The 16,054-nt window shown below is 36.4% G+C and overlaps 1 protein-coding gene across 1 annotated transcript in view; it reads right to left on the bottom strand.

The window, feature by feature from the left end:
- Window positions 1-7,577: 7,577 nt before the first annotated feature.
- ARL6IP6 (ADP ribosylation factor like GTPase 6 interacting protein 6) overlaps window positions 7,578-16,054 on the bottom strand; it is a 35,339-nt gene continuing 26,862 nt past the window's right edge. Inside the window, exon 4 of the mRNA XM_045868852.3 lies at window positions 7,578-8,627. Within this exon, the coding sequence (XP_045724808.1) occupies window positions 8,534-8,627 (94 nt within the window). The 3' untranslated portion in view covers window positions 7,578-8,533. The remainder of the gene's footprint in view (window positions 8,628-16,054) is intronic.

Raw genomic sequence — 16,054 nt, 5'->3', positions numbered from 1 at the left:
TGTCAGCAATTTCCATGCAGTTCAGTGCTCTTCCATAGTGGTAACACAAAACAACTCTTGGTTACTTTCCAGAACTTTTCCCAGAAAATTAATTATATCCCTGAAGCATTCTACCTTCGAAAACTGCACCACTCATCATTCATGGTATTATTAACCTTTCCGAAAGCTACCTAGATTTTTAGCCCGCACTATCTATAGGCAGAAACTCTATATCCTAAGTTTGCAATGCACTGAGGAATTTTTTCTTTCTAAAACTATCACATGAGCTCTAAGATCCTTTATTATTTTTATATATTGGGAATTTGCACACATCTATTTAAATTCTATTCCTTTATGACTTCATAAACCGCTAGCGACTAACCCCCCCCCCCCCCCCCCCCGCGCTCAGGCCACACACACACTTTTAAGCTTAAACTTTTCAAACTGAGGACTTCTTACACCCAATTTTGGTCCATCTTTTCAGCACGGGTTTGAAACATTTCTGACTTTTTCTTGAGTAGTAGAGGCCAGAAGTTTAATTCAAAGTATGTATTTCAATTTGTTTGTAACACTTTTCCTGGTGGTCCCTTACATACACTTTTGGATTTTTTTCCCCATAATTTTTCTTTTTAAAGATTTATTTATTTATTTTATAGAAAGCAAGAGCGTGCATGAGTGGGAGGGGCAGAGGGAGAGGAAGAGAGAATCTCAAGTGGACTCCACGCTGACTGCAGAGCCTGTCTCGGGTCTTGATCTCATGACTTGAGCTGAAACCAAGAGTTGGGCACTTAACCAACTGCGCCACTCAGGTTCCCTTTTTCCCATAATGTTATCAAGATGTCCACTACCAAATATGTCATGGTTCTGCCTATTTGTATGTCTTTCTGGGCTATTCTTACAGAGTTTCTTCCAAATTCCAGTAGGAGAGTTCAGTATCATTGTGAATTTGGAAATTTTGTTGTACACAACCTCTAAGTAAAAAAATATTACCATTCTAAGCACTGATGTTTGACAAACCATCTTGTATTGCTGGATACCTCTTTACTCAGAGCAATGACCTAGAGTTTTGTATAATTTAGGTCATTATCCCAGTGACTTAATATCTAAGACTACTTTACTATGGAGTCTGGTTCTGATATTTTAATTTATGAAAATCTAAATAAGTTACATTTTGAATATCCTTTAATTTTACCACTTATCTGCTAAATCCAATGGCAGTGCAAATGGTCAGCTCTAAAGAAAATCCAAGAATATATTTTAAAAATCACACTTACACATTCCTTTTAGCCTTTCTTATATATATATTTTTTAAATTTCAGTATATACAAAGATTTTTTTTTACCAGTGTAGGGAACACTCATGTGTTTGTAGTTTTTCTTAGTGTTTATTTATGTAAATTACACAAGATCTGAGGTCAATTCTTCGAAAATTATTTTTCATTTTTCCTTACACCACTTTGTAATTCTATGCAGATTAAATGTTCAATAAATGTCATAAACAATTACTGAGCACCTGCTATGTGTAAGCTTCAGCCTAAGTATTGATTAAAAAGAGTCTAAAAGACTCTTTAGGAGGATGAGTCATTATAAAATAATAAGGCTGGAGAGTAAAGCAATGAATCCAGGTGGCAGAAATCACTGTAGAACAAAGTTTTTAAAAGAAGCTTTGTGGACAGGTAGTGGTGAAAAGTTGATATATGATGAATTCTTAGTTCTTGATCTTAAATATCAGAATCTAATTTTAGCTAGGTAAGAATTAAGTAATTTTATTGTAAGATTAGGGAGTAGCTCACAGAACTGAGGGGAAGGCCAAACACCAGGATCAAAAAATGACGGAAACCAAAGAAAGCTTGGTAGCAGAGATTATAGCTAAGATAGGCTTCAAAGCAGCCTGGTTAGAATTCTATTACTAGCCCAATCACTGCTGAACACCGCTGGAAACCATTGTCACTGTCACAGAATGGTACAACTGTTATTTCTAAGCTCTCTGTTATTGTGTCATTCATCACAACTCAAAACTTGCGCAGGAGCATACAAGTGGTGGGCACCAAGGTTACATACTAACCAGTTTGAGAGAAAGAAAATATCTAATCTCAGCCTTCTCTAATGTAATGTGGAGCCTTGCCTCCCACAAACACATAACAAGGAATTCTCCCAAAATAAAAATGGGTTGTGGGGCTAAGCGGTCAATGACAAAATAGCCACTAGTGTCCACTCCTTTGCCTGTCCAATATACACATACACATGATTATACTTCTTTAAAAAATTATCCCACCTAACATAGTACAACCATTTCTCACTCAACTGAGAATGAACCCTTCCTCACACGAAGGCAATCAAGTCTCATAGGTTACTATATTAAGTTCCATATCCAGGATCTCAGGAATGTCCCTTCCTCTTCAGTTCTATAGCAATACCATTCACAATATTCTGCAATCTATGCACTACATTGCAGTTAGCCAATGTCAAAAATCCTATTTACAACAATGTAAGAAACAGAAAAAAGCTAAATTTGGTTAAAATACACACATGCCATAGAAAGGAATATAGGTAGAGGCTATATGGCTCTTGTTTTTGAAACTGGTCATGAAACCCTAGATAGTATTTATGAATTAATTTTGTCCATTATCTATTCCATGTTCCCTTGACTTTCAGCCAGAATTCTTTTTTTTTTTTTAAGATTTTATTTGACAGAGCGATAGAGAGCACAGAGGCAGAGAGGCAGGCAGAGAGGGAGAAGCAGGCTCTCCACTGAGCAGGAAGCTCTATGCGGGACTTGATCCCAGGACCCTGGGATCACGACCCAAGCCAAAGGCAGCCGCTTAACCAACTGAGCTATCCAGGCTCCCCTAAGCCAGAATTCTTAACAGGTGTATGTTTTTTATCCAGTGGGGTAACTAAAACCTCATTCCTAAGGAATTTGAGCTCCTGTCTATGTAAGGTTGTTGAGATCTTCTAACTTGAGAGTCTAAGAAGGAAGCAACTCAGGGCCTCTGGGGTTTTGTCCATACTCACTGTGTAGCAGTAACTTGATTTCCCCTTGGTGGATTACCAACCACTCCAGCACCTGAACGCCCATTTTGTCAGTGCCCAGTGCTTTAAAGAACTTGAAATGGCCAAATGTGGTCTCAGCTTCCCATTCAACAATAGCATTGTTGTATATAATCTTTATTGAAGCCTTTCTCCTGTCAGTACAAAACAGGCAGCATATAGAGATGCGAAGAAAATGTTTTGTGGGTGGATTTTTTAAGTGAATTCTTTGACTGGAAGTAGTATTATGTGGGAAACTTTAGTAATATACAAGGCCATTGCAGTTAATGACTAGTGTCTGTGACAGACCTTGCCAGCCAGAGGTCCAATGGGTATTGGCACCAAGACAAGTCCTCTTAGGCTAATAACTCTTTGCTCTTGAGAAACAGCTCATTCTATCTGGCTTTTTGGAGAATGAACACCTCATCTCTGAACTCCAGGTAACTCTGACCCTGGGTCCATTCTGAACAAGATGTTATCCAACTCATCTAGACATAAATATAAATCAGAGATTCTCAACCTTGGCACTATTGATTGGCTCAAATTATTTTTTCTTGTGGGGAGCTGTCCTGAGCATTGTGTATGTTTAGCAGCATCCCTGGCTTCTTATCAACTAGTTGCCTGTAGCACCCTGCAATTGTGACAATCAAAAACGTCTCTAAACCTTGTTAAATATTAAATTGCTAAATTTTACCTCTGAGAAGCAAAATTGCCCTCAGTTGAGAATCACTGACCTAAGTGCATCCTTTGAGCTCTATCATTCAGGAAGTGTCCTGAGCCAGTACTAAAGGCATGAGTAGTTGAGTGATCACATTCCCAGTACGCTCCCCTGCCATGCTGCCTCTTTCATTCAATTCACAACTATGGCCTCATGAGAGCTCCATTTGGATAACTGATGTTGGAAAAAAATTCAAGCTTGACTTAGAAGTGGTTCTGTGTGTTATGTTACTACCTGTCACAAACGAGGTGGTGGGGAGCATTAAACCCCGTTCATGGGTCGCAGCAAAGGGCGAGAAAGGGAAGTCCTCCTACGGAGCAGAGCTTTGAGTAGTTCATTTTGTCTCCTTGGCCTGAAGAGATATGGTATAAAATAAGATCATGTATATTCATGGAAAGTGAACATGGGGTTTGGCTGGATTCTCAGGGGCTTGGAAAAGGACTGGTGTCAACTTAAGAAAGGTTGGAAGGGGTATATAGATGGATCTCTTAAAATGGATCCAGAATGTGAGAATATCTCTGAGCTATGTTAATACAGCAAAGCCCTCACTGTGAACGAGGCTCTGAATAATTAGGTAGACAAGACCACCTCTTCTGTAAATGTTGGTATCTCGTCAAGCTGGTGCTAAATGAGAGTATAAACAAAGTGCCAGGATGACAGGGATGGAGTACACAAACAGAACCACACTTTCAGAGGCTTTTCTGACTATTGCTCCCTCTCCTCCCTCACCTTGCCTACCTCCTCCACTTCTCTTTGCCAAGACCCCTTCTACTGGTGTGTTGGTGGCGGGGGCGGGGGGGGGGGGGTGTCAGCCAGCTACCTGGTAGCCAACTAATCCCATTAGAAGAAGCAATGTTTTAGTTTTGTCCTCATTGGTAGACATTATGGTCTTTTTGCGTATCTGTGATACTTCTGGCAGCACCACCATTTATGGATTTACTAAGTAATTTATACATTATCATGGATTACCACACAACATTGCTCTGGCCAAGGAACTAATTACACAGAAGAGGTAAGATAAAGCTCTTGAAGACTTATGAAGCCAACCCAGAGACAGCACTTAAAGTTGGGGTCTTTCTGAATGCAGTATATATTTATATCCAACAACTGATTTCTAATGCTATTTCTCCTGTTCCTATATAAGCTCCAAGAACTAAGAAGCCTCTCACTATTACACCCAATTACCCTCTCATAAAGTTTTTGCTTTTTGTTCCTTCCTACTCTAGACCCTACTGTTTTTAAAGATTTTAGTATTTAAGAGTTCAAAAGAAATTAGTTGAAAATAACTGGAAGTTCAAACTGCCACATGGTAATTTTGGATTCTTTATGCCACTAGGTAATCTGGCAAAAAAGAGGGTTGCCATGTTAGTTGGGGTGTTTTAACGTTATAATACAGTTGCTGTCACATGTAAGAACAGGGAAGAGTATAGAGGGAAAACTGAAGATTCTCTGAGGTGTGTTCTTGTATTACCATATTTGGTGGTAAAAGAAACAAGAGCTTAGTCCTGTCTAAAACAAACTTGGTCACTGTATTAGGGAAGAAACCTAATTGGTCAAGGTAGCAGCCAAGACAAAAGTAAAAGAACAGATGCAGAAGTAAAGTCTCATGATCCAGTTCTTAAATAAAACAGTAACTCCCACCTGTATTTTCTTGCTGTCATACATAACATGTATTTAAACAAATTTCCCATCTCTTCCTGCTGTGTTAGTATTAAAATGACTGTTCAGGGGGAGCCTGGGTGGCTCAGTCGGTTGAGTGTCTGACTCATGATTTCAGCTCAGGTCATGATCTCAGGGTCATGAGATCAAGCCCCACATCAGGCTCCGTGCTGGGCGTGGAACGTGCTTAAGATTCTCTCTCCCTTTCCTTCTGCCCTTCCCCATTCATGCTTCTAAAACACACACACACACACACACACACATACTGTTCAGTGTAATTTGCAGAACATCAATGAGAATGTGGTAAAACTAGAAAAATGAACATGAAGGCCTTGGCCTTGGATGTAGTAAATGATAGCTGCATTGTTAGGCATGAGTACATTTGGAAATTTAAGTATAAAAGGAATAGTATATGTGTGGAAATTGAACAGCCAAGAGTGAAGTGTAGTGAACATTTGTCTTTGTCACTACCCGTTCACCCATCCCCAAAGAATTCCAGATGCTAACCTCAATTACAGAAGCCAAAAGAGTAGGCACATAACCCAATCTTGGCCAATTGTGCACTCTCTCCAAGGACTCCAAACCCTTAGCTGATCTTGCAAGCAGCAAGAACAAATGACAGGAATGATTCATTAGATCATCCTGACCAGGCTGTTCCCACTATCAAACAGTCCCTTTGCTTCCTCCTTGAGTACTTTTCTCCTCTAGTACTCTCCTGGTTCCTGCCCACCAGTTCTGAGAGCGACTGGATATCCCATTAAATTCCCTTTTCCTTAAGTTAGCCAGATGGTTTCTGTTGCTTGCAATATAGGGCCCTGATACAATCAAGAACAGAGCAGAAATGAAAAAATAGACAAATATAGAAAATCTCTTTTAAAATGTTTTACTAGAAATCTATCTTTTCGAAGAACGTACTTTTGATATTGGATATTGTAATGGACTGCAGGTTTATCCCCTCCCCAAATTCATTTGTTGAAACTCTAAGCCCCAATAAGATAGTATTAGGGGGTAGTGCTCTGGGAGGTAATTAGGTCATGAGGGTGAAGGCCCCATGATGAAATTAGTATCATTATAAGAGGAAGATAGCTGGCCCTCTCTCCACCAAGTAAGGATATAATGAGAAGAAGACAGTTCTCTGTAAGCCAGGAAGAGGTCTTCACTGAAATCCAATCTTTCTGGCACCCCTGTTGGCCAGGGGTCACTGGCCCAGAGAGATGAGAAGCTAGGACTGACCTAGCTTTGGTTACATACCTATCCTTATCAATCACTCTGCTATGGAAGTAGGATGGTTTATATTTGGAACCTATGATGAACTGGAGAGAGGAACTTCCCAAGAAAGAGGAGTGCTAGTCCAGAAGAACTATCTTACAGATATACTTCTATATGTATTTATATTATATATACATATAATATCTTATAGATACCTACATATAGAGGGTGTACTGTAATATTTTTCTTAGTCATAGGACACAAAGAATCTGGAAGGAGCTATCCAAATTGGGTGGGGTGGGGGGAAGGTTTGGAAGGGTGGAGAGAAGGAAAATTAATTTTGTTACCTGTATGTTCAATTGCAATGGAAGAGCTGGGAGAGGGTGAGGAGAAAGTAAAAATAAATTCATTTCGACCACTTTGGAAGGAATACTCTAAGCCATGGGATTTGTATATGGATATAAGTGGATACACACACACACACACACACACATACACACCCCTCCCCCCATATTAATCTAACCACTTCAGATAATTTAAATTGGAGCAGCATTTGTCATTTCCAATGGAAGGTTTCTGAGTAGCAAAAATGTGTTAAGACTTTTAGAAATATCATTAAATCATTTACTCAGTAACAACACTTAGCACCTAACAGGAACACACTGCACATACTCATTTCCCATTCAGCCTGAATAAGTAGTTTTGCTACACAATGCTTTCCTAATAGAAATTTTTCTATGGCCAGGATAAACGGCATTTTAAATAGCTCATCTTTCTAAAATTGAAGAGACTTTCTAAACAGGTATTTAGAAAAGAAGTATGAACAATTAAGCTTAAGGACTATGAAAACAAAAACAAACACCACAATTGTAGAAGAATATTTAAATATGAAAATTATGAAACAACACTATCAAAATACCTTTTCCATTTTGGTAACTAAATCGCTGAGATTAAAAACAAAGTAGTTCAAGCATTTCTAAATATAAAAATTTCAGATCTATTATTTATTAAAAACAAAATAGTATCAGTTCCGTTGGAGTAATCATATACACACGAAGACAAATATTTGCAAATGTGGAAACAAATAATGAACAACTTCAACTTTCTCAAACATTTTAATGGCTTAAGTAATTTACTTTTTATCAGACTTTTTTGCTAAAATAGGTTTACTTAATTTTAAACTCAGATCAATGTGTTTGTTTTTTGTGGGGTTTTTTTTTTTTTGCTTTTAAAAAAAAAAAAAAAATACTTATTTAAAATGGTAGGTATTAGCTTTCCACCAGCTAAAAAATAACATATACATTTGTCTAGATGTAGCTATTTAAAAAACATACAAATTCAATATGTAGTAGGAAAATATATAAAAAAACACATAAGGAATTATACCATTAAAAAATATAAATGCACCTTCCATTGATTATGATTATTGAAAACTAAATATTCTGATTTCAAAGTAGCTTCTATAAAATGTCGAAGTAGTAGGCATTGTTTGCTTTTCTAATATCATGAATAAATAAGAAGTATTTCTATCTCATTTAAACAGTCGACTAGTATTTCTTAGCAAAAATGTAGTATTATACATAGCATCCCATATTCAAGTTTTCACGTTTGAATTCCATTAAAATGTTTCTATAATTTATAAGGACAATGCACACAAAAGTAAAAAGACGAGGTAAACAGCTCACATTTTTAAGAAATTACTTGAAACTTAATACTCAGATATTCTCAATGCCTAAGTTCTAGAATGGTGCTTACGAAGGCCCTCCATTTACAAAAAAAAAAGAAGGTCCTCCATAATGACGATGATATGACATATCTGAACCACATAACAGCACGTTTCTTGGTCTTCTGAGTAGACAAATGATGAAATGATGTTCTTCCCTGTTATTACAAAGCAATCATGACTAAGTTTTGCCAAAAATATTGCTTCGGTGTGGGTTTACATGAGGCACCATGCTACAGTAAGAGCAGCAACAATGCCATTCAAAATTGCCATGCTATAGCCCATGTGGAAAGAATGTCCAGTCAGTTTCCTAGGGGAAAAAAACAAATGAAAAAAGGCAAATGTAATTTGGTATAACAAAACACCATCAATTTTTATTGAAAATGCTTACAACCTAAAAATATGTTTCCCTAATATTTTACACATATTAAAAGAGAATATTGGACATTTACACGATTAGTGAATAGAGTGACCTTAAGTTCTCTGTCAAAAACTGTCCTGGTTATCAAATATAATTTTTCAGTTTCATTAGAGCAAAATGTTCAATTTAATCCCTTAAACTTCTTTACTGTGTTTCATAGTCACTGAGTTTATCATAACCTAATTCTACAGTATAAATCTTGTTACATTACAAGCATGTTCTTTCATTAATTAGCACTGTTTCCCTGTCTCTTGTTCTCACTTAGAACTAAAAATATGTATTATTTCAGGTACTTGTCCTGTTTGTACCATTTTTAGATTACATGAAGAAACTACTCTTTCTGTAAGCACTAAAAACAGCACTGGTCCATATGTGAGTCATAAATCAGATTATGTCTTTTATAGACATTTCAGTTCTCAATAGGTTACTTAACTGAAGTGGCTTTCAATGAGTTCCTAAGTATCAGCAAAGACACATCTCGTTTTATGATTACTGTGAGTGCCAACTAGCTTACGTGCACAGATTTCCCCTGATATTTGATTCCTCTATCTTACAGCAATTTTACTTATTTTACTACATTTTCTTTAACATTCCCTCCACTAACTATTGCAATAATACTCTTTGCTTATCCTCATAAAGATGAGCCATGCTTAAAAAAAAAAAAAAAAAGAAGCTAATATCCAATTGGTGCCGGAGGAAGAACAGAATCTTTTCCTCACTGGAACAATCCAAACGGAGGACATACAGGGAGGTGCACTGCAGGAATAAGAGCCCAAAGTCATTAATAGTAAGAACCCTGGACTTAAGGTCACCATGCCTATGTCTTCTCCTCCTCTCCTAAGTACAGGTCACAGAAAGGGAGGTACTTGGATTTGAATTAACATTTGAAGGATTCTAGCCCTAAAAGATCTGTGGCAGGGAATGAAGAAGATACACTCCTCAAAGGAGTGGAACTGCTGGGTTATAAGGTAAATGTAAATTTGACTTTAGTAGAAACATCAAACATTTTCCCAAAGTAGTTGACTACTGTACACTTCTACTGGCAATGTAGGAGTTTCAGTTTTCCGCACTGTCACCCACATTTAGTATTAAAATTAAATTAAATAAATAAAATTAAATAAAATTAAAATTAAATTTTAATTTTAGTGGGTCTGTTGTTGTGGTTTTAATATTTATTTTTCTGAAGACAAACATACTTATTGCCCATTCAAATATTCTCTTTTTTGAAATTCCTGTTCATCTTTTGCTCATTTTTCTATTGGCTTCCAGAGCTCTTTGCATATTCTACACACAAATTCTTTGTCAATAATCACAAATATCTTCTTCGGTTTATGGCTTACCTTTTCACTCTCTAATAAGATCCTCTGATGAACAAGTTCTTATTAAATACAGTCCAATTTATTTCTTTTTAATGGTTAGTACTTTTCTGTGGCCTTTTCAATAAATCTTTCACTACTCCAAGGTTATAAAGATATACTATTTTTAAGAGAAGCTTTATTCTTCCTTTGACCTTTTGGGTCTATAATTCATCTAAAATTTTTGTATATTTATAAGGTAGTGGCCAATGCTCCTGTTACTCCTTATGGATATCCAATTCTTTCCTCACAATTTACTGAAAAGACCATCTTTCCCCCTCCTTAAATTGCTGTGGTGCCTTGTCCTAAGGCATATAACCATGTATGTCTGGGTCTGTTTTCAAACTTTCTATTCCATTCTTTGGGTCTATTTGTTTATCCCTGATAAAATCAACAACTTCCTATACAGCAGCATTAGCCAATTAAAAAAATTTTGTGCTACATAACTGAAATTAACGTAACACTGTATGTTAACTAAATGGAATTGAAATAAAAACTTAAAAAGTCAAAAAGAAATTTTATGCTAAAAGTAAAAGATCCTTAGAATGAAAATTATAAAATCTTAGAAACACAATTAACAATGTGCAAGACTCACATGAAGATAATCATAAAACTTTACCGAAGAAGATCTAAATAAATAAAAAGATAACCTGTGTTCATGGAATTGAAAACAATATTGTAAAAATGGCAATACTCCCTAAACTGATCTATAAGTTCGGTACAATTTCTCAATTTTCCTTTCCAACTGCCTCTTTCTGCAGATATGGACAAGTTGATCCCAAAATTCATATGTCAATAAATCTGTCAAAACAATATTGAAAAAGAACAAAGCTGGAGAACTCATACTTCCCAATTTCAAAACTTAACACAAAGTAATCAAATGGTATGGTACTGGCATAAGGACAAACATAGACAAATGGAACAGAATTAAGAGGCCAGAAATAAATTCATAGATCTATAGTCTTTCAACAGAGGTACCAAAGACCACTTAGTAGGTAAAGAACAGTCTTTTCAACAAATGGTGCTGGGACAACTGGATGCAAAAGAATGAATTTGATCCTCTAACTCATATAATATACAAAAATTAACTCAAAATGGACCAGACCTACATGAAATAACTAAAACTACAAAACTCTTAAAAGGAAGCATAGGTAGCAATTTTCACAATCTTGAATTAAACAATGATTTCTTAGATAAGCAACTAAAGAAAAAATAAATTGGATTTCATCATACTAAAAAACTTTTGTGCTTCAAAGGACAATATCAAGAAAGTGAAAAGATAACCCATAGAATGGAAGAAAATATTTGCAAATCATATATATAACAAGGATCTACTATCTGAGATATAAATAAATTCTTATGACTCAAAAAAAAGACAAAAAACCCATTTTTAAAAAGGGCATAGCAGGATGCCTGAGTGGCTCAGTCGTTAAGCGTCTGCCTTCAGCTCAGGTCATGATCCCAGAGTCCTGGGATCAAGCCCCGCATCAGACTCCCTGCTCAGCAGGAAGCCTGCATCTCCCTCACCCACTCCCCCTGCTTGTGTTCCCTCTCTCGCTGTCTCTCTCTGTCAAAAAATAAATAAAATCTTAAAAATAAAATTTAAAAAAAAAGGGCATAGCATTTGGATAGACAGTTCTGCAAAGAAGATATACACAGGCCAACAAGCACAAGAAAGGATGCTAGACATCATAAGTCACTCTAAAAATGCAAATCAAAACCACAATGAGATAACACTTCATACCCATTAAGATGGTTATAACAGAAAAGAAAAGAAAGGAACAGGTTATTGGTGAGGATGTGGAGAAATCAGAAATCTCACACATTGCTGGTACAACATAAAATGGTATAGCATAAGAGAGTTTGAGAGTTCCTCAAAAAGTTAAGAGAGTTACCATATGATCCAGCAATTCCATTCCAGGTATATACTCAAAAGCTAAAAACATGTTTTTACACAAAAACTTGCACCTGAATGTTCATAGCAGCATTATTCATAAGAGCTAAAAAGTGGAAACAAACCAAATGTCCACCAACAGATAAATTAAACAAAATGTGGCATATCCATACAATGCAATGTAATTCAGCCATAAAAAGGAAAGCAGTACTGATACAGGCTACAACATGGATGAACTTTAAAACCACTATACTAAGTGAAAGAAGCCAGACATTAAAGACCACACTTCTGGGGCGCTTGGGTGGCTCAGTCGTTAAGCGTCTGCCTTCGGCTCAGGTCATGATCTTGGGGTCCTGGGATCGAGCCCCGCATCGGGCTCCCTGCTCCACGGGAGGCCTGCTTCTCCCTCCCCCACTCTCCCTGCTTGTGTTCTCTCTCTTGCTGTGTCTCTCTCTGTCATATAAATAAAAATCTTAAAAAAAAAAAGATCACACTTCTGGAACTTGTATGATTCCATTTACATGAAATGTCCAGAATAAGCAAATCCATAGACAAAGTAGAACAGGGGCTCCTAGGGTCTGGAGGAGGGGATGACAGAGGAGTAACTGATTAAGTATGGGATTTTCATTTTGGAGTGATGGAAATGTTCTGGAATTAGAGAGTGGTAATTGTACAACACAGAGAATACACTAAAAATCACTGAGTTATATGCTTTAAAATGGTGGGTTTTATGTTATGTGAATTATATTGCAATTAAAAATAAAACTTTACTGAAAGACATTAAAAGAGTATCTGAGTAAAGAGAAATAACCTACCATAATCTGGGAATACTCAAGACTGTAAAGATACCAATTACCTCAGAAAGAAACTATAAATTCAGTGAGATCTCAGTAGTAGCTCAACATAATTACTTTGGTGGGAAAATGATACTTTGGTACTAAGTTCATCTTACACAGTAAACATGCAAAAAGAGCAAAGAAAAATTCTAGAAATCAAGTCATAACATAAAAACAAAGTCGTTTTTAAAAAAAGAAGTTACCAGAACCAGAAAAAGACACTGGAATAGATTTTAGCATCCAGAAACAGATCTATGTTTGTATAAGTTATATAGGGGCTGGGGGAAGAGGTGAGGAAATATACGTATGGGAATTTTACATTTTACCAATAGGCATTTTTAAGACAGAAGGAACAAAATTGACAATTATTTCAAGTTCCTTCCTCCTTTTCCTAATCATGGTTTTTCATTTATCAGTGTAGGAGAAATCAAGATTCAGCTTATCTTCAAAAGAGCTATCGCTATATTTACACAGAGTAAAAAGAACTGGTGATTTTAGGCAGTTTCCTTTCAGCCCTTTTGTTTTATTTTGTGATCCCACAAGTTCTATGAATATTAAGAAAGAATGAGTAAGATTAAAAGGGGGAAGTGCCTGCAATTCTAGTGTTTGTAGGTTCTTGAAAGGCTCACTCTCAGTGTGAGGCTCAGAAGGTACTTATGGTCTATTACAAATTCTTTCTTAATTTTATTTATTTTTAAGATTTTATTTATTTGAGAGAGAGCACACACAAGTGGGGGGAGGGGCAGAGAGAGAGGGAGAAGCAGACTACCTGCTGAGCAGGGAGCCTGACGTGGGGCTTGATCCCATACCCTGAGATTCTGACCTGAGCACAAGACAGACGCTTAACCGACTGAGCCCCCCAGATTCCCCTCTTTCTTAATTTTAATTTGCATGCATGTATAAGACAAGGCACTACTGGTCTTACACAAAATAAAAAGAAAACCCTACTGGCCCAAAGCATCTATTGTGTGTTGTTTCATTCAGTTTTATCATGAGGTTTACTAAGGATTCCAAAATGTTTCTTATTGTTATAAGTCATTCATGACTTTTTATTTCATGATCTGAAGTAGTCACACATTGCAAGGCAAATGGTAATAAAAGGTTGGGAAAATTGGGTGGAGTATATACAATTTTTGCTCATTAATTCTTCTATAATTTCATGAAGGGAAAGGTATGGAAAAGGAAAATGATAAGCTTGATCAAGGGTAGCACTTTCCAGGGACACCTGGCTGGCTCAGTAGATGGAGCATGCAACTCCTGATCTCGGGATTGTGAGTTCAAACCCATGTTGGGTGTAGAGATTTTTTAAATAAAAAAAATAAAAGGGTAACACTTTCCTCTATTATATATTTTAAACCAACAAAGCAAAAACTTGATCAGATATAAAATAAAGAAATTTCTATCCAGAATAAGTAAAACTTCAGCATCATTTAATATTAATACTGTCAAACCCACAAAAGTAGGTAGATAATACCTAGCCCTGTCAAGCTGATTTTTGTCATGCCATACAGATTTCTAATTTGGACTATACTACTGAATAGGTGGAAAACACACACACACACACACACACACACACACACACACCCCCCAAAGAAATCAAATCCCATCATCTCATAGCACTATTTAATGGAAATATTTAACTTTGAAAACCTTCCATTTTATTTCAGCATTCACAGTCTCTCAAATAGGCTTAAAGTACTTCTGAAAATGACATGACTATTTTTAGAGATTTGCTACAATTATTATTTCAAATATCAATGAGACCAAGAAAATGAATTCAAGATAAAATTCCTTCCAAGCCACTCACATTCTTTCCATATACCTAAACACACTGTAACAAATTAATATTCCTTCGAAATGCTTTTGTGTCAACTGTATGTAAAATGTAAGTATGGGACGCCTATGTGGCTCAGTTGGTTAAACGTCTGCCTTCTGCTCAGGTCATGACCCCAGAGTCCTGGGACGAGTCCCGCATCAGGCTCCTTGCTTAGTGGGGAGCCTGCTTCTCCCTCTGCCTGCCGCTCCCCCTGCTTGTGCTCTCTCTCTCTGACAAATAAATAAATAAAATTAAAAATAAAATAAGAGTGCAAAAAATATGGTTACAAAGATAGACTCGTTATAATAGAACAAATTCCATACCCTAAAATATAAGTTATAAAAAAGATACTATTTGGTTCTGGTTCTAAAGACTTTCTTTCCAATAATAAAGAATGCTGCAATGAAATACTTATTTGGTTCCTGTTAGCGTTTACGCATTTAAACTCTAGTTAGGCAGATATGTGTTTGAGTGTCAGCTTTGCCACTTACAAGGGGTATGAAGGTAGAAACTGTCTGACCTCTCTGAGACTCAATTCCCCAAAATGGAAATAAAAATACAGTCTTCCCTTACACAGCTGAGAATCAGGTGTCTGGCACATAGCAAATAATAAATGTTAGCCTATATAGAAAAGAAAGCTGGCTACAGATGAGATTTTTAAAAATTCTTTTGACATTCTATTTCATTCTCCCTTCCTTTAAGCAAAATACCTACAACTAGACCTATCTCAAAGCCAAAACAAAAACACAAAAAATAAGATTATACAAATAGACCCAGGAGGTAGATAGAAGAAAGAAACTAAAGAATTATGGGTTTGTGGGGGCGCCTGGGTGGCTCAGTTGGTTAAGCAACTGCCTTCAGCTCAGGTCATGATCCTGGAGTCCCTGGATCGAGTCCCGCATCGGGCTCTCTGCTCGGCAGGGAGTCTGCTTCTCCCTCTGACCCTCCCCCCTCTCATGTGCTCTCTCTCTCTCATTCTCTCTGTCAAATAAATAAATAAAATCTTTAAAAAAAAAAAAAAAAAAGAATTATGGGTTTGTGTATGTATATGTACATTTCTGCTTGGTATTACCGTCTTCCTACAAATTCATAATCATTTCCCTCTGTAATTCTCTAGAGAACTTAGACTTCCAATATTTACATCCAGATTTTGTACTCTGGAAACATACTCTCTAGCAATATATTTATATTGATATTTAATAGTAACTTATAAAGTGAATAAGTTATAAAAGAATTATATTTTAATTATTTATATTTTATAGGAATGGAATATATATAAAACTTAAGATTCAAATTACTTCAATGATTCTGGAAATTAAAAGGAACCACATTAAAACTAAGGTACTGAATAAGACACTAACAAAAGTTTCAAATAAATTGCCTTTGTTTATTTAAGAGAGAGACCAACAGGTTCT

The sequence above is a fragment of the Mirounga angustirostris genome, unplaced genomic scaffold, assembly GCF_029215605.1.
Source record: "Mirounga angustirostris isolate CCGP_5_RB_7025 unplaced genomic scaffold, mMirAng1.0.hap1 SCAF_3, whole genome shotgun sequence".
Lineage (NCBI taxonomy): Eukaryota > Metazoa > Chordata > Mammalia > Carnivora > Phocidae > Mirounga > Mirounga angustirostris.
The sequence above is the reverse complement of the archived record's forward strand: the minus strand, read 5'-3'. Positions and strand labels throughout refer to the sequence as shown.